At 43.6% G+C, this 19558-nt stretch overlaps 1 protein-coding gene across 1 annotated transcript in view; it reads left to right on the forward strand.

Annotated features, from left to right (window-relative positions):
- Positions 1-19558, forward strand: part of LOC308306798 (partitioning defective 3 homolog) — an 806734-nt gene that overhangs the window by 415857 nt on the left and 371319 nt on the right. The window contains exons 11-12 of the mRNA XM_080751840.1: positions 6879-7018; positions 9655-9783. Of these exons, the coding sequence (XP_080607966.1) occupies positions 6879-7018; positions 9655-9783 (269 nt within the window). The remainder of the gene's footprint in view (positions 1-6878; positions 7019-9654; positions 9784-19558) is intronic.

Consider the following 19558-nt stretch of genomic DNA (forward strand, 5'->3'; position numbering starts at 1 on the left):
ACTTAAGTACTGTACTTTACTTGAGTACTTCTTCTTCAATTATTTGACAACTTTAGTTACTAGTTACATTGCAGATATAAATTATAATATTATAAAACATACATGAACCACTTTAGAGCTATTTCATACCTAGGCTACTTGAAAATAGCCGATGCAACTCGTTGTGAGCTTGTAGATCTACTATTTTCAAACATTTTGTACTTTTACTTTTGGTACTTTAAGTACATTCTGATGCCAACACTTTCATACTTTTACTTAAGTACATTTTTAATTCCGGACTTTTACTTGTAACAGAGTACATCTACATTGCAGGTATTGATACTTTTACTTACTTAAGTACAAATGTGAGTACTCATTCCACCACTGCCCCTACCCACTCTCTCTGCTCTGTTCTGTCTTATGAAGCAGATGTTAGTGCTGAAAGTTGGCACGGAGTCGTAGTAGCAGCAAGCTTCTGGGGAATAGCGCAGCAAGCGAGGGCAGCAGGCAGCAGCAAGCGCCGGGCTAAACGCAACCTGCTCTCAGGGAACTGCCGTCACAAGTCGCTGCAATATGTCGTCTCAGGTCCCTGGAGCGCAGCCAGTAGATTTAAGTTTTTTCTTTTCTCCGATAGAGAGTGCTATATGTGTTGCCTTGCATTTCTTTCTTTCCTTATTATTCTCATGGATTAGGCTACAAATTTGGGTTCCATATAGAGGCCAGCATGTCTTCTGTGAAAGCATGATGTGCAGTGAAATTATATTCTATATCATATAGAATGAAAATTCTATAAATATAATAATAGCCTACATAAAGAAACAATCAAATGTGCAGAAAACTATATCCTATTAAAAAAACTCACTGACTATCTCTCAGATTAAACATTGTGATATGCAAGGCAAAATAAGATCTACTGTAGTTTTGCTACAGATAGTGACCATACTGCTATTGGTTTTAGTTTTCTTTCCACCAAGCCATGTTGCTGTTTCATAATCCAATAAATTCACACAAGCTTCTCATCTTGCCGTAATGTGTCCGAGCGGATTTCTCAGGTTATTCCAAATAATTAAAGCTGTACGTTTCTGTAAACTGTGTCTGTCAGCCAAAAACCCTAGATTAATTGTTGTTTGAACACTGAAATGTAATGGAGCGGCAATCAGATGGCTGCGTGAAATGCACTCTGGAACGCCATTCTGAGAACTAGAGCACGACTTGAAGCCAGATTTGGGCTCCGATGAGGATCCTGATTTTGGAGAGTCATAGCCCGCAGATTACCTTGATTTTAATCAATATTTTGTCTAAATTAATTAATTAATTTAATCCAATTAAATCAATTGGAATAACCTTGATTGGATTAAAACATATTTTTGAGAAGATTTAACTTCTCAACTTTTATTTTAACTTGACCAACTTTTTCATATACCAAATAATTAAATGAAGTATATTCAACTTCAATATATGAAAATGACATTTAACTGTAATTATACAGTGAACAAGCGAACAAGTAGGCTGCTTATAAAATGCACGATTAAACTGAACTTTATTTTTCATTTAATTAAGCATAAAAAAGGCCGATCTACAAGCTTATATAGGGTGACGCGTGGTGAGCTTGCAGTACGCTATAATCATGTTGATTTCTCCACTCCATCTCTCAAGTTCAAAGTGGTGGAATTTGGTCCCGTATGGCAAATTAACAAGAGTGCCTCAATCAAATAATGCGGTCGAAAAAGGCCACGCTCACACCCCATTGAGTCTCATTCTGACAGGCCTCTCCTCGTGTTTGCCGTTTAATTGGCATATGGGAGTCAGGATTGGCGATTAATCCAGAAAAGGAACAACAATTACTTTTATGTTGTTTTCCGTTTTCCCAAAATAAAGACGTCACTCTAGTGTAATTACCGCAGGGCCTATTAGAAGATGCATTGGGCCTAATTGATCAGGAGGAGAGCGCTAACGATGAGATCACAGTCGGTTTCTCAGAATGGCACAGAGTTTGATTCTGCTCGTTAGGCTGTTTTTGCAGGCCTGAGGGAGGGAGGGAGGGTGTGTGTGTGTGTGTGTGCGTGTGCGCGCGCGGTTTGGGTGGAAACTTCTCATATACGTATGTCCAAAACTGTTACTTTTCAGTATTCAAATTCCAAAACATCAAAAGTAGCAGATCTACAAGCTCAAAACGCATCGCTTCGAGACGCGTTTCAAGCTTGCGGATCTGCTACCTTTGATGTTTACGTGGGACGTTGTAGTATAATCATTTACAGTAGGATCGTTATTTTCCAAAAACCCACAAAAAAACACACTCAAAGTTAGAATATGGAGATAAGAGGTTTCTGCAACGAGAGGCACGTGCACACATAGACATCAAAGGGGGCTGGAGTCCCTGCCCTCTTATCCTTATGGAAAAAAGTGCCAGACCATGAATGCAGTTTTTACTATGGTGGAAGAAATGCAAATGCCCTCTTTCCATGCCATACCTGAGGGCAGCATTCAAGAGAATTGCCTTATGCAAACTCTCCTGAACTTCAACGCAGCATCTTATGTTGAAAGAATTGTCCTCTCTGCGTATAAACCAAGCATCGAAAATAGCCGACCTCACAATGTGTAGCAGCGCCCTTTTAGAAATGTCAGCCCCTGCCTCTCTAACATTCTCTGCACGTCCCTGGGCAACGATATGATACGGCTCATCATCAGCCTCTGAAATTAACAGTAGTGGTGGCGGCCACGCATCAAACAACAGCACCGTCTCTTCCCACATCTTCCATCTTCTACAGTCATTACGTCCCAGCACAGAGAACAGAACAGATTGCCGCGGCAGCCTGTTTTCAGATTCTTGCAACGCGTGTAGAAAGAGAAGCCCGGCATTAAAGGATTAGCGTTTGTGTAAAGTCTCTCATCCCATTTAACATTCGACATGAATAATGACTGCCGTTACTTTCTCGTTTCATTACGGTGCCATGTTGGCCAGTAAGAGAGAGAGAGACTGTGGAAAAGTCTTTATCCGTGCGGCAGCTCAACTTTTTTGATAGACAACACGCACATGCGTGCGCGCGTGCACACATGCACACACACACTCGCACACCACTCTGCTGCATTTTAATTGCCGCAGAAGCGGTGACAAAGTTTCCATTTTCTATCGCTTTTGTGCCTCTGCAGCATAAACAACACAACCGCTGTCCGCCTGACAGACAGCTAAACACACTGACAGCCAAGCCAGTCAGTCAGTCAGTCAGTCAGTCAGTCAGTCAGTCAGTCAGTTGTTAGTGATGAAGCATCAGAGATCCACTTACAGCTCTGAGAAATGTCGTTGTCGGGTGGAAACCTTGTATGTCCAAAACTCTTCGTTTTGCATTTATCATTTTAAAAATGATTTAAATGAGTGAAAACAGCCGATCTACAAGCACACAACGCCTCGCACCCTGAGGCGTTGTGTGCTTGTAGATCTGTTGTTTTCACTACCTTTGTGTGATGAAGCAGTTCTTTACTTTGCGGGGAAAAAAAAAAAAAAAAAAACATACAAATTTGAAACTTGGAGATACAAGGTTTCTGCCCGACAGTGACAACATGAATAACAAGCAACAACCGGCGAACGTTCTGTCAGTGTCAAGGAGGATTCTACAGAGGAACAAACTCTGTGCAGCTGACACTTTATGTGAGAGATTCCAGTGGGCACCAGTTGTTGTTTCTCAGAGCGATCCAGAAATAACTCCATGTCAGTGTTAATGATCTCATATGGATTGAAAGTCGCCAAAACTGATCTCAGTCATTTGGGATTCCATTGAAGCCAGCATGTAAGCCTATTCTAAATGGTGCATTTATATGGCGCCTTCATCCAAGGTGCTTTACAATGATTGTGCATTGCATTCACTAATTCACACATTCATACACTGACGGTAGAGGAAACCATTCTCAAGCAGCCACTCTGAGCCACTGCCTCCCCTATTCTACTTGCTCTCAGGCAATTTTCGGTTATCAGGTTAAGATCAGAGCATTTGAAGTGGTCAAACGGCAGGAACAATATTACTAAAACATCAACATTTTTACATATTGTGTTAATTGATTAGGAAACTGTGCTAGTGTGTGTGATTTCACAAATCGCACATTTCACTAATGTGGGAACAATGTTTGTGGATTTCCATATACTCTGTCACAGAATTAACCTGGGATCCAGCCTGCTTGCTACATTCTGTGGCGTGTTTTTTTTTTTTTTTTTTTTTTAACTCTGCTTCACAGTTTGGAAAGCCTCCCATCTCCGTGCCCAAACGGGAGAAAACAACTTGTGGCTTCTGATTGGTCTATGTAAAACTCAGATTTCAGAGTCGGAGTCACTTCCTGACTTGCCTACGTAATGGAATTAGGAGTCAAATAGGACCCTGTGGCCAGACTGAGAAGTGAAGTGAATAAAAGACGAACGTAACGAATCAGGCTGATTCCATAGCCTGGGTATACCAGCCTGCTAGTGCTACGCTATGTTCAGTGGATTGGTGTTGTCACTTCGATTCTCAGTCTGGCCAGGCTCTGTGGTGCGGGGCAGGACAAATACACCAGTGTGTATTGGCTGGCTGATGACGTAGCTACCCTAACCCTACTCTGATTCGTTGGAACAACATGCAATCAGCAACGACGTCGCCTACGTGACAGGTGACGTTCGGAAATAGGAGTCAAATGGAGGCTGAACTAGGCACTAGGGTAGCAGGCTGGTACCCAGGCTACTGATACCAGGCCATCACAGAACCACTTGACAAACACAATCAATTTTAGGATCCATTATAAATTAGCTGACATTTTGAACCACCCATGTTATTTTTCTTTGACGAATTCAAGTCCACTCAACGGTAAAGGTCATGGCAGAAATCCTCCAATTTATCTGTTATTGGATTTGCGTATGTCTTCCACGGCAACAATTCACATTCGACTTGATCAACGATAAAGGTCATAGCTTTACTGAACAACCCAAAGCAATCAGCATGGATAGTTCAATATCTTATTTTTTTGCTTCTTCCTTCTTCTACTGTTCTCTAGTATCATCGTGACATTGTCTGCGTTTGTATTGATGTAGATGTTGTACTTTGGAGAAGGCTTTGGGGGTGAATTGTCCTATATTGTTATTGGCACAGTAATGACTACGAAAACCACATGTTAAGGACCGAGTAGAAAACAGTGTTAATTTTGACAGCAGATTGTTATGTATTTCTAGTCATAGTCTTTTGAATAGAATTACACCTAGTTTTAGTCATATTTTAGTAATCTTTTTTTCTTTTTAGATTTGTTTTGGGGCTTTTGTGCCTTCATTGATAGGACAGTAGACTGACAGGAAATGGGGAGAGATATGGTCAGTGACATGCAGCAAAGGTCGTCGGGAGTAGGACTTGAACCTGCGACACGCTGTGATCTGGAATCTAACATTTTAGTCCAGTTTTACTTCACTAAATATCACAAGAATTTAGCCAACTAAATCTACAATTGATTCAGTTGACCAAAATCTATTTTGGCAGGGCTTGATGGTGTCGTAATGCCTGATTTGTAAAACGGCTACCAAAAATTGCAGATCTACAAGCTCACAAGATTGACTATTTTCGGAGCGCGACAGCCACGCACAGCCAAGCATTAAAATGTCTTTCAGTTCTACTGGATCTCTTCTCCACTAGACCCTCCATAACATTTCGGTTTTATTTGTTGACAAAATTGTCAATATATTTAGTCATGTTTTGTTTTTATTCCATTTTTGTCTGTGAAAAAAAGATTGTCGGCAAACATTTTGCGTCATAGTTTTGGGCACTGGTGGAAAGCAAGGATAAGAAGAATGTCTTGTTTTAGATCAAGTTCAACGTTGGCCGTTGACTGACATTTGGAAGCAGCCAGAGACGTGTAATCAGTCATTCCCCTGTGGTCGCTCTGGTCGGCAAACCTGCCTTTTAATTCCACCATAACTTGCGACGGTGGCTTTGCCGTCCACATGCATTCGTCGTAAACACCCTGTTTTGGTTCATTCATCTGTTTGAATTTATATTTAGATATTGAAATCTTACGGGATTTTTTCGGTGCCACACCCTAATGGTAAACCAATGAAATCCTCCAGACATCTTAACTAAAGGATGTCTTTTATGAACCGTAGGAGAACTCGGCACACGTGTGCCCTACAATATAATTTTTATCCCTACGTATCGTTTCCTCATGTTTAGGATTTAGGACATTTCAAAAACAAGCATTTTTATTTCAAATGTTCAGGAGAAACCATACGACAGGGGTTCGGGACCTCTAGGGGTCCCTCAGTTACTACAGGCGGGCCGCCAAATCTTAGTGCGATATGATAAAAATAAAAATAAATACATTAACTACTTGAACCCTAGTACCCTAGAGAACTTTAGCCAAAAAAGTAGCAGATCTACAAGCTCACAAGGCATTGTGAGCTTGGAGATCAGCTATTTTCCGAGTGAAAGGTCAAGTTTACTAAATATTGATGGTTTAATTGGTTAAATGTCTGAAAAATACATATCGACATGAATCCAAAATACACTGAGGAACGTGCTGTCAAGCAATGAAACTATATGGAATCTATGAAAAAGTTGAATCTGCAACATCATTTCATACAACATGTACTATGTCTCTCTCTCAGCTAATAATAAAATAAAACTTTATTTGTATAGCACCTTTCATGACATGAAATGCAGCTCAAAGTGCTTTACAGAGCATAAAATGAAGCACAAGTGCTTAACAGAGAAAAAGTAAAATAAAATAAAAAATACATAAAAAAGAAATAATTAAAACGATTACAATAAAGCAAGAAAAAATAAAAGCATAGAACATAAGGGGGGCCTTGACCTAAAAACCGTTGAAGACCCCTGCCATACGGTATATTAGGGTATTACTCTTGTTCTTGATGGTTCCTCTTGTCCTCCCTGTAGGTCCAGAAGGCCTGGGCTTCAGCATCACCACCAGAGACGTGCCCATCGGCGGCAGCGCGCCCATCTTTGTCAAAAACATCCTCCCCAGAGGCGCCGCCATCCAGGACGGCCGGCTGAAGGCGGGCGACAGGCTGCAGGAGGTGCTTTGCTGCTGTGTGATACAGCGTCAATTATCAACATAACCAACGACTAACCACACGTGCACTTTTCTGTTCGCTGGAGATGTTTTTTTCTTTCTTTTTTTTTTTTTTTACAGAACAGTAGTGTTGATTTGGGTGACTGAAACTACGACGAAAAATATTCGTTGACTACCTTGTTTTACTAACGAAACTAGCTATGATGTCTAAAACTAAGAGTCTAAGACTAAATACATTGACAATTTTGTCAACAAATATAAACTAGACTAAATGTTAGGGAGGGGACTAGTGGAGAAGAGATCCAGTAAAACTAAAAGATACGTCAAAATAGCAGATCTACAAGGTTGTGACTTGTGAGCTTGTAGATCGGCTATTTTCAGCATGCAACCGAATCAGGCATTAAGACTCCTTCAAGGCCTACCAACATACATTTTAGGCGTCAAAATCAACCGTAGATTTAGTCTGCTAAAATTTTAATCAAAAGACTATAACTAAAACTACTGTAAATCAAACATTTCTGTCAACATCAACACTACTGTGTGGTGCAGTGTCACTTAACAACACAACCCATGACTGACCCCATGCGTCTGTTCACTGGAGACGTGGTCTTTTTTACAGAACAGTATATTTGGCCGGCTGGCCAGCCCTGTTGACCGCTCCTTCCATCCATGTGGTGCATGGAGGTTAGACTGTGGCAGTGGGTGGCCGTGCAGCAATAATATCGTTTTGAACAAAATGCCTCAACCCATGAACGCGAAATTGCGTTCACGGGTTGACGTCCAATTGCCGCTAAGCGAATAATTTGATGACCTGTAGGAGACTCAAAGAGTCTCAGAGAGTCTCCTGTTGACTGATGACCCGATCACAAACTAAAAAGATATCCATGAATTCAAGGCTTCATGGGGTCTGTAGCTGATAGAAAATAAGTAATTTGTTGAGTGAACTACTCCTTTAATAATCTGATGTGTTGTCTGGGATGAGCTGGGTTAAAGAGGTGGTGCCATAGTTTTGTACTTTCGTACATCATGGCACCCCATCTTTAATAATTGATAATAAGTAATGAATGAAAGTATCCTATGACAAATATTCTAATTACAAAGAGTTGGGCTCCTCTAGGCTAGATGGTAAGTCCATAAATTCATTATTAACAATAATGTCAAAGGGGGGAAAAAACTGCTTGTTTACAGTGTATTATGCCACCGTGGCTCGTTTTATTTTGAGCCGTTCTCTTTCATCACAAATGTACGTCTTATAAGGCAGTCTGTCATGGACTTCCAGTAAAAACCTTTAACTATCAATTTCTTAAAGTAGACTTTGATTATATTATCTGGCCCTCCATCTAATGCTGTAGTGTAGGGGAAAAACCCTGGCCCGAGGCCAAACAAACACATTTGCCGACCCCTGGACTAGAGAAGGAATCAGTGGTGGAGGAAGTACTCTCATGTTTAAGTAAAAGTATCAATCAGGGACGTGCAGAGAATGTTAGAGTCCCTATTGTACCCTATTGTAGAAATACTCTGTTACCTTGTTAGGACACGGTCACACAGCACTTTTATTAGTGTGGTTGCCAGAGGGAAACACATTATAGTTCCAGCCCTGCTTTATAATTCTTATTTTCCTGGATACACAATCCAGACTATAAAAAGTCCTGCATTGAGTTCAATGGGGGAGTGGCACAAGATGCAAGCCTGAGGATTGGTCGAGCTTCACATAACATTTAGGCCACCTATCTAAAGAGAATGCAAAAAGTCCATTGAGATCAATGGAGGAGAATGTTGAGGATTGGTCGAGCTTCACATGACATCTTGGCAAATAGGAAGCTTCACATGATATTCGGACTATCTTTCTAGATAACTCGCATCACAGCAACCACACTTGCAATTTCCAGTTGCATCTTTCTAGTTCTACCGAGCTCCACAGTACCTGTCAGATCTCCTCAAGGAGTGGAACCTGAGATCTGCTGACCTGGGGCTCCTCACCATCCCTCCCAGCAATAAGTGGACAGTTTGGGCGATAGAGCTTTCAGTGTGGCAGCCCCAACCCTCTGGAACTCTCTCCCCATGGCCATATCGCCAGTTGCCAACACTGGACTCCTTCGTGTGTGTGTGTGTGTGTGTGTGTGTGTGTGTGTGTGTGTGTGTGTGTGTGTGTGTGTGTGTGTGTGTGTGTGTGTGTGTGTGTGTGTGTGTGTGTGTGTGTGTGTGTGTGTGTGTGTGTGTGTGTGTGTGTGTGTGTGTGTGTGTGTGTGTGTGTGTGTGTCAGAGACACATACTTCCCACAGATCATAACCACCTAAGGAGAGTTTGTAAACATGACCAATGGTAATAATAACCATATCTGCTGGGTGAAGTACAACAATGTGCAAACACAGCAGCAAGATTCTTGTGCTGCTGTGATAGGAGAAGGATATCAAATGGAACCCAACCACCTTAAAGACTATTAATCATTGTATGCAGGCAGTATCCCTGCACTGCCTGCATGTAACCTTGATACATGAAAACTGTTTCACTCCTTTCACTTGTACATATTTTGTTCTGATTGTATCGTATCTGCTTTGGCAATGTTTTCTCATGCCAATATATCCCATTGAATGTAATTGAATTTAAGTGTCTGTGTGTGCGTGTGTGTGTGGTGTACAGGTGAGTGGCGTGGACCTGAGTGGTAAGAGCCAGGAGGAGGTGGTGGCCCTGCTCCGTGCCACCCCCATGGGAGGGACCGTCACCTTGCTGGTCCTTCGTCAGGAGGACCCCCTGCTGCCCCGCGAGGTGGTCAGTACTACTAACCACACACACACACAAACACACACACACACACACACACACACACACACACACACACACACACACACACACACACACACACACACACACAGGGACGTGCAGAGAATGTCAGAGAGGCAGGGACTGACATTCCTTTTGGAAATTTCAGACCCTGCCTTTTGGTGAAAATACTGAAAATAGCCGACCTCCAAGCTCACAACGCGTTGTGAGCTTGGAGGTCGGCTATTTTCGGTGCTTGATGCCACACTGAACTAATCATAAAAAAGGCAATACTGGAGATGTGGCGCACAGGAAACTGTCGGCTCTCAGGTGCATTCAGCAACCTTTTTTTTTCACACCTTCCGACCGACTGACTTCATTCGACTGCCGAGCTGTAGTAATCTGTCTGTTTGGTGGAGAGCCTGCTTAATAGGCACAATAACTTTGAAAAGCACTGTCAATCTCAATTCTGTTCATCTCACCTCTTTGCTCCTCTGGCTTTAGTCCATTTCACTGCACCGTCTCTCCATGGTCAGTGTCTGTTAATAAGCTGATCCAGGGAACCAGGGGAGTGACAGGGCCGTCAGGACAAACATTATTATCCCTCCCTGACCTCCCCCTCCTCCCCCGCCATCAGGTGCAAGGATAAGAGCCGATAGGTTCAGAATGACATTAACACAAAGCTTTCCTCCAAGGCAGGTTCTGTCAACCTCCACTATCTGATATACCCAGCACACACGCACACGCACGCACACGCACGCACACACAGTACAGTATACCACATACATACTGATGGACAAGACAAACACACACTGCCTATACCACATACATACTGACTGATGGAAAGACAAACACACTCACACACACACACACCCCTTTATTGATAGGACAGCAGACTGACAGGAGACACAATTTACAATTGTGGCACGCAGCAAAGGTCGTCGGGAACGGGATTTGAACCTGCGACGCGCTGACAGGCGTGTGTTATGTGGTATGTGGTATGCGCCTGGACCACTAGGCCAGCGGGCTCCCCAGGAAGAGGCATTTTGGCCCTCACAGGCAGTGGTGGAAAAAGTACTCATATTTCCTACAGTACTTAAGTAGAAGTATCAATACTGCATTGTAGAAGTACTCTGTTACAAGTAGAGGTCCAGAATTCAAAATTTACTTGAGTAAAAGTACAAAAGTATTGGCATCAAAATGTACTTAAAGTACTAAAAGTGAAAGTACAAAATATCGCATCGCGGCGCGTTGTGAGCTTGTAGATCTGCTATTTTCAAATAGCCAAGGTATAAAATAGGTCTAAAGTGGATTAATGTATATTTTATAATATTATAATTTATATCTGCAAAGTATCCAGTAACTAAAGTTTTCAAATAAATGTAGTGGAGTAAAAGTACAATATTTGGATCTGAGATGTAGTGGAATATAAGTAAAAGTAATGGAATTTGGAAATACTCAAGTAAAGTACAAATACCTAAAAATTGTCCTTAAGTACATTACTTAAGTTAATGTACTTAGTTACTTTACACCACTGCTCACAGGTATAGTGATACAAGTGCACGCACGCACGCACGCACGCACGCACGCACGCACGCACGGCACACGCACACACGGCACACGTTCACCAGACAGGCAGTTTGATATTTTTTGTGCCTTCCTGCCCAGCTATCCCAGGGTGACTTTGGCTGTCAGAGGACAGATGGCGAGGCTACTGCCCTCGCCCGGCCTCCGCTCAGCGTCTCTGACAGTGGGCACACACACCAGCCATGTCTAGCCCATAGAACTCAAACTGGCACTGGGGATTGGCGACCCCACCATGAGAGCTGCTTAACAACCCATTAGTATTTTTTTCCAACGGCCACACGGCCAATGACACAATTAATTGCGCCAGCAGAGCTCGCAAGTACCGCGTTCCGCGGCGTCTGTTTCCGGCGGTATCTGTGTGTCTGTGTTTCCGGCCGCCTTTAGCCAAGGAGGGACCAGCATTCTTGGTGACATCACCATTAACAAGTGAGACCTGATACAAATGTCACCGATCGCAGTACTTGCGCACTCTGCTGGCGCACAAGTAGGCCATACATGGCTGCAAGTGCACAAGGCGCAAGTTTGCACCTCGACAGAGTGCAGTCTAGGTTGACCTACTGTATGTTGTGTGTTTTCGTTTTTTGGCCAAGATGGCGCTCTGCGCTACAAGTCACCATTTAACTCCCAGTTTTGTGGCGAAGCAGGAAATCATGGGATCGCGAAAAATCCAGCCTTGTTCACTCCTATTTTAATGGATTTGGCAAATGCCTTGTTTTGTGTTGGTTTTTCGGCTAAAACAAGCTATTCAACTCCCAAGAACTATGGAGCGGACTATCGCGACGGCACAATAGTAGAGACTCTACTATGTGTTTTAAAGCGATCAGTGCGTGGATATCATTGTGAAGAATAATATTCTATGATGTTCCTAAGGTTAGTGAAAACACTCTGAAAAGTCTGAATCACCGGCAAGGGCAGAGTAGACAGAGTAGAACTCTGGCAGTTAATGTGTTCCGCAGTGCGGCACGACAGACGACACAAATGTTTTTTCTGGTTTGAATGTGTTAACCTGTAGAATAATGACATCATGTTTTATTTATTTTTTTTACCCCTTTTTCTCCCCAATTTAGTCGTTATGCCTGTTGATTCCTCCCCAAACACATTTTGTGTGTTGTCACTGCTGTTTCATAAATCTTCTCTTCTGGGCGTTCCTGGCACAAAACACTTTCAGATGGGTGGGTCCGCTGGCTAAATACATATCAAATTAGGAGAAAGTAAAAGTGTCTCAAAATGATACTTTAAACATTACAACGTGGACGAGGGCGTTGAGATGAATGATGCCATGAGGCACGAGTGTGCTTGTGCGCCTGCGTGTGCAAAAAAAGCACCCTCTCGCCCCACGCACGGCACAGATTTACTCACCCCTCCACAGCGTATGACAGTCAAGGCAATTACCTACCGCGCTTTGCTGCCATGCTTTATTTGCAATAACTGTCACTTGTCAGAACAGAGCCCCACCCCTCCTCCGATATGATTTTCATGGACACACTTTGTATGGATTATTGAGATCCCGCGAAAGCCCCCCCCCCCCACAGCTTAGAATTGTATGTGTAAAAGAGAGAGAGAGAGATAGAGAGAGCACAGCGAAATGCTAATGTGGCAAAGAAAAGCAATGAAATATTAAGCTTGCGGTGTCAACTCCATGACATGCAGCCGCAGAAGTTAGTTAGAGAGTGAGTGAGTGAGAGAGAGAGCGAGAGAGGAAGAGGAAGACAGGTGGGTTATTAAGATGGCCGCCTCGGCGACGTGTTTCTCTCTATCGCTGTCACTCAAGGAGAACACAGAGGATTCAACCTCACATTAAAACACCTCCGCCATATCGTTGCAGTCGGGCAGAAACCTGTTACCTCTGTATCTTTTCATAAATTAACACGATTCTACTCGATCGTACAAAAAGATCACGCAGAAAGCGTCAAAAGTAGCAGATCGGCGAGCTTGTCGATCTGCTACTTTTGATGCTTTACAATTTCAGTGGCGTAAAGTAACCAAGTAGTTTTATTGATTACATGGATACTTGAGTTAAATAAAATGTATTTTTTGGGGGTGAACTACTCCTTTAAGTACTGTATTTAAGTACAATGTTGAGGTATTTGCACTTTACTTGAGTATTTCCAATTTCCTATACTTTTACTCCTACTCCACTACATCTCGGCTCCAAATATTGTACTCTTACTCCCCTACAATTATTTGAAAACTTTAGTTACTTGTTGCTTTCTAGATTTAGATTATTATCACAAAACATACATTAACCATACATGGTTAAAGTATGTAAACTGTAAGTGTTAACTGTATACATGTTGGTCTCATGGTCTCCCATTAGCCAGACAGCTCTGCAGTAGCAACAAAAGAGCCCATTATTTCGTGTACCACCAGAAGGTCGCCGCTTTGACCTTTGGCCCTCCGACACAGCCAACGCGTCCATCTCACAGCCAACGCTGCCCTTGAGCAAAGCACAGAAGCCATTGTGCACTGCTCATTTACGGCACGTCACTATGGATAAGCGTATCGCCTATACCGCAAATGTCATCTTTATTGTGAGGTTTGACAGGTGCCAGTTTCCCAGCACAGATTTGGCTGACCTCCAGTGCCCGGAGGGGGTGTAATTGGCAGATGTCCTGACAGCTCTGACAGAATATAGTCTCATTCCCCCTCCGCGCCCGCCAACTTTTTCCGCGTTTGCTTGTTAAACGAGCTAAATGTGAGTGGAACTCGGGGTCGGGGAGGGCGTAGCGCATTCCTCATGCGTTCATTACAACCTCCTGCTGAAACCCCTCACTCAAGTGAAGAGAAGTGGCCGACGCTTCCATGTGTATCGACGGTATCAGAGCAGACACATGGGTTTCTACACCCTCCCCGGGCCAACACTAAGGGGCTGGCAGTGACACATTCTTTAAAGATACAGTATATACCAGGGGTGTTCATCGTTTTCAGGCAAGGATTCCTTAGCTGAGAAAGGGATAAAGCAGGGACCCCCAACTACACAGTATAAAAATGTGTTGCAGATTAAAAATGTCCATGGATTTAGACGGCATAGACTTGTTTGACAGCACTATCATCAGTGTAGCTTGTTGGTTTAATGTGTATTTTCAGACGTTGTAAGCTTGTGAGTGGCTTGTGGGTGAGATGATTGATGCCAAGTGGACCTGTGTGTTCGTAGAAGTTTCGGACGGAGACGGACGATATGCAGTGTTAACAGGTTTAAGAGATGTCACAGGGAGATATTGTTTTGACCATTAATAACTATCAGATCAGATCTCTACTCAAACGGCTGGTTTGTGAATGATTGCGTTGCGTTTGCCAACGTATCCAACAGCAACCTTATTTTCCTCTTTCTTGATAAGTGGACGTGTGCGTCACTGCCTGGGCAAGTGGAACTGGAAGTGGACATTTATTTATTTTTTTTATCTATAATGAATGAAGACTTTATATAACATTGTCCCTGAGGAAGCTTTTAACCTCCGAACAGAGGACAATAATATATTAGATGTACAAATTAAATTGGTCGTAATTGGAATGGGCAAAATGTGTCTAGTTGTAGAGAGTGTGTGTGTGTGTGTGTGTGTGTGTGTGTGTGTGTGTGTGTGTGTGTGTGTGTGTGTGTGTGTGTGTGTGTGTGTGTGTGTGTGTGTGTGTGTGTGTGTGTGTGTGTGTGTGTACACGTATATGTGTGCGCACGCGCTCCAAAATGATGACAGAATAACCATCCACTCAGCGCTGTGTTCTGGGAATAGCATGGGGGCTGCTGAGGCTGAGAGTGAGCGAGCGCCGTAACATTTTCATCAGACAGGAACAAGTGCTGCCGGCCAAGAATGAGTTTGTCAGGCCGGCTGACAGGGCCTCTCGCTGCACCAATTCTGCTGCGTATAGTCCTGCATTCAAACTTCACTTCAGGGAGAAAGGGGAGCGAGGAGAGAAAAAAAAAACGAAGGCAATTTGTTGTTCCGAGCCGAGACGCGGCGCTTGCACGTTTCCCCGGGCAGTTGTGTGTGCATGGTGTGTACCGCTACGGTTGGGAGGACCATGCAGATCCATGTTTTGCTGGTCGCATAAAAGCGCGCTGGAATGTACTTTTGTCACAGCTTGGGAAACGAACGGCTCTCTCTCCTCTCCAGCGTTTGCATTCATGGATGCCTCATGCGTTCATGTGATGAACAGCAAGGTCGCACACAAATTTGAACACCAAAATGTAATTGTTATAATTGTGAGGCGTTCTGTGCTTTTTAGTAGCTGTTTTCACAATGTTCATCTGTGGAACCGAGTCAAATTAAATGTAATGCCTACAATAAATGGTAAATGGTGCATTTATATAGCGCTTTTATCCAAGGCGCTTAACAGAGATTGTGCATTACATTCACCCATTCATACACCGATGGCAGAGGAAACCATGCAATGCATACTCCTGCTCACCGGGAGCAACTAGGGGTTCAGAGTCTTGCTCAAGGACTCTTCGACATTAACTCAGGGGGAGCCCGGATCCGAACTGGGAACCTTTCGAGAACCCTTTGTGCTCTAATGTCGGTTTCTCTACCCCTGAGCTATGCCACCCCGTTACAATACCAAGTGCTTGCCGGGGTCGGGGAGCCCCCAGTTCAAATAGATTCTTTTGGGGGGTCGCGGCCTGAAAAGTTTGGAAATTGAGTATAGGAAGTGAACCAAATAGACAAAACACATTATCGTTGTCATTTCCGAGCCCAGAAATGGCACCAGTCCACCTGTGCAATCTCCTACTGCCTCAGGGAAATCTCTTCCGTCGTGACCCATGCTAGCTTATTTATTTAGCCAGCCTGATAGACCCTCTCCCAAGCAGTCCGAGTCCATTATCAGCACAAGTTCCTTTGTTAATTAACATTGTGACGGTGTGAATGTCCCATTCATTACGCTCTATTGTCCTCTCAAGGGGAGGTTGGCTGGTGCTGTGAATGGGCCAGACAAGGCGGGTGGAGGACAGCGGAGGAAAGCCCAGTCTCATCAGTCTGGCAAACAGTCCCCCAGCATGCTAAATGAGACTTGTCTTTGTTTAGTTACCGCCTCACTAAACGTGACACCTGCTATCGAGGACGGTGAGTGCCATCTGAAATAGGGAGAGGAGAGACAGGCAGAGAGACAGATTGAGAAAGAATTGTGAATCACAACCCTCTTTTATTCGCATGCACACATCAGAGCTTTCTGCACATCGGTGCCGAAAACAATTAACACCACTAGAAACTTCTCTCCCCTGCTTGCCCCCCCCCCCCCCCCCCCCAAAAAAAAGGTGCGACATAAAGGTCATTGGAAGCAAATGTAAAAAGGGGCCTAAAAGAAACCAGTCATGGGTGTAATTGCGAGTGTGCCACTATAACGCGATAAGTATTGAAACACAAATTTCCTCCTTTGGCGCCGTTTCCACTCACAATGGCTTCTTGACAAAAGGGAGTGAATATTAAACACCCCTGAGCTTCACAAAAACAAAATGTCTCTCGCTGTGAGATGCTGAGAGGGGCAGGGAGGAGTAGCAGCTCAACGGCTCCACATGATCACTTGCGGTCATCCATCATAGACAACACTGTCTCATCCCCAAAAGGCACATTGTGACTTCTTTGGACAAACGTGAGCAAACGTCAAACGCTGACATGAAGGGGGTCCAAATAAGGCACATGTTTTTTTAACTACATTTTTATACCATGATTTTGTAACCCATATAACAGTGGCGTCAGTTCAGCAAAAGCTAAGGTATGGCAACATGACTGGTGTCTTGCACACGCGCCTTCGCGCCTGTGCAAGAACCCAGTCATGTTGCCATACCTTAGCAACAGGCATGATGAATTTATTTTAAGAAGTATATATGTCACGGTTTGTTAGAGAAACAGGACGGTCGAGAAACGGAGCACTCGTGGTGCCGCACGGGGCGGAGCAAGCGGTCGCCACAACAACGTCCTCCAGGCGGTGCCGCTCGATTGTCCACGACATTGCAAGCGGCGCGAAGGCCAGCGGACCTTGGTCCTGCTCTTCGCCCCCGAGCGCCGCAGTGTTGGAGCGGGCGGCTCACGCAAGTCCATTACGAAGCCGTGGTGAATGCAATCGTTATATTTATGCCCAGGCCGTAAGGCCTGGGCAAGCCCACGATAAACGCCCTGTCCAAGTGACTACAATGGAGCTAATGGCTAAGCTAGGCTAGGCTAGGCTAGGCTAGGCTAGGCTAGGCTAGTAAATAAAGAAAGAGAGTCGCAAACGAGTGACGTCAGCGCCTTCACTATTGAATAGCTGCGTCGCCATCTGGTGGTGATTAGTGTGTGGTGAACGACAAAACAAGCGCTCTTACTCTTACCGTCCTGAGTTACCCAAACATACTGTAACATATATATATATATATTGTTTTCCCTGTACCCTGTTGCCATACCCAATTGACGCCTCTGCCATATAAACATTTTGACCGACAATCAGCTACTACTGTAGATCTTGACTCAACACAGAAAACTGGTACTGTTACTCTTTGGGCACAGGTATATACCGTGTATATATATATTGACTAATGAGAATTCTTAGCTCATTAGGAGAACAAACAAAGTCTACTACTGTGTAGGTGAGTGCACACCAGTCAGTGGTTCTCAAACCTTTTTCATGTCAAGGACCCCCAAAATGATATGTATTTGTGATATGTATTCCATGCCTTTGTAAAATGTGTATGCGTCTACGCACAGGGGGAACAAATGCAATAATGGAAACATGAACATTTTAAGCACGTTAACCGCTGTGGACATCTCCGTGAAAGGAGGTATCAGTGAAACATAATGCGTATAGCCGCACATCATGAAGCAAAACATCACGGTTTGGTTTTCACTTCATCCTGCAAAGTATTTCAGAGGAACAGACCCTCAAAGTCCCCCCTCGGGAGAGAAGGCAAGTCACCATAAGTGGCCTTAAACTACCTTGTTTATCAGCATAGCATGATACCGAAGCCACCCCCCCACCAACCCACCGTTCACCGCGTCGGCCGCGATGCATAATTATAGTAGCAGCTGCCGGAGATGGGATAAACAAAAACAGGTGGCATCTCTGAGACTCGTGCTCAGAAATCATTTACCGGAGCTTTCATTGTCTTATACACTGCGCTCTGCAGCATTGGCTTTAATTACCAGGGAGCATGTTATCCAACAAGGTTCTGTACTTTGATTGTAGTAAAACAAATAATAGTATAGTTTGAGAGTCCAATAATAGCGTGGTAGGAACACACTGGCCCAGGGTGTCAGCAAAACCATAGGAACAGAGCGTGTCGATTAAAGCATTGGCCTACGTGAAAAGAAAATGGATGTAAAAATAAAAGCGTCTCCCGGCAGTGAGCACAGGGGAAAGCAGACATATGTTTTGGGTGAAGAGATGTGATGCTGAGAGGGGAAAAAAAGGAGGGGACCTAGGATACGATTCCCTTTAACGATTCCTAGGGGCTTCCAAATGGTCCCTTAGAAGTCTGTGACTCCTGAGAGGGTTCCATTTGTACACTCAGAGTTATGGTCGGTGGTCTCGGAAATAACATTACCTGAGAACCACTTGAATTGTAATTGTATAGCAGACATGACGTTCACATACCAGGTCTGACAAAAGTAGTGCTCATTATATGCAGAATGTCCCATTTCACAAGTTTTCAAATGTATACAAGTATTTGAAAATGGCAGATCTACAAGCTCACAATGTGTTACATCGCAACACATTGTGAGCTTGTAGATCGGCTATTTTCAAATGGCCGAAATGTATATAGCGCCGAAGTGGTTAATGTATGTTTTCGTAATAATAATCAATCTACAAAGTAAGTACAAATAGTACAGTACCAGAGGATAAATGTACTTAGGTACTTTACACCACTGCTAGACACGCCCGAGCAATTACTCAATTTATGTTTAACTATGTTTTAGCAGATGGCCTCTTTATACGTTAGACCACATCGGAAAGTATTCATTGTTATAGGAGGTGTGGTTTCAGGCTCAAAAGGTGAGCATTGCAAATTATCAGGGCACTAGAGAATGACTCATCTCACAAAAAAAGAAAGGTTGCTTGCCAAGTTTTTACTAAGGAAAGAATTGTCTGGCTCGACGAGACCGTGAAGAATTCTTTGTGTTTTCCACTTTGTTAGCTAAAAAGTTGCGACACATTACCTCATCCTTGCAAAAAGGCCATTACTCCGGGAGACATCTAATTATCTTAACACCGGCCGTGTCATTTTGTTGGC

Source organism: Nannobrachium achirus (genome assembly GCF_963921795.1).
Source record: "Nannobrachium achirus genome assembly, chromosome: 21".
In the NCBI taxonomy this organism is placed as follows: Eukaryota; Metazoa; Chordata; class Actinopteri; order Myctophiformes; family Myctophidae; genus Nannobrachium; species Nannobrachium achirus.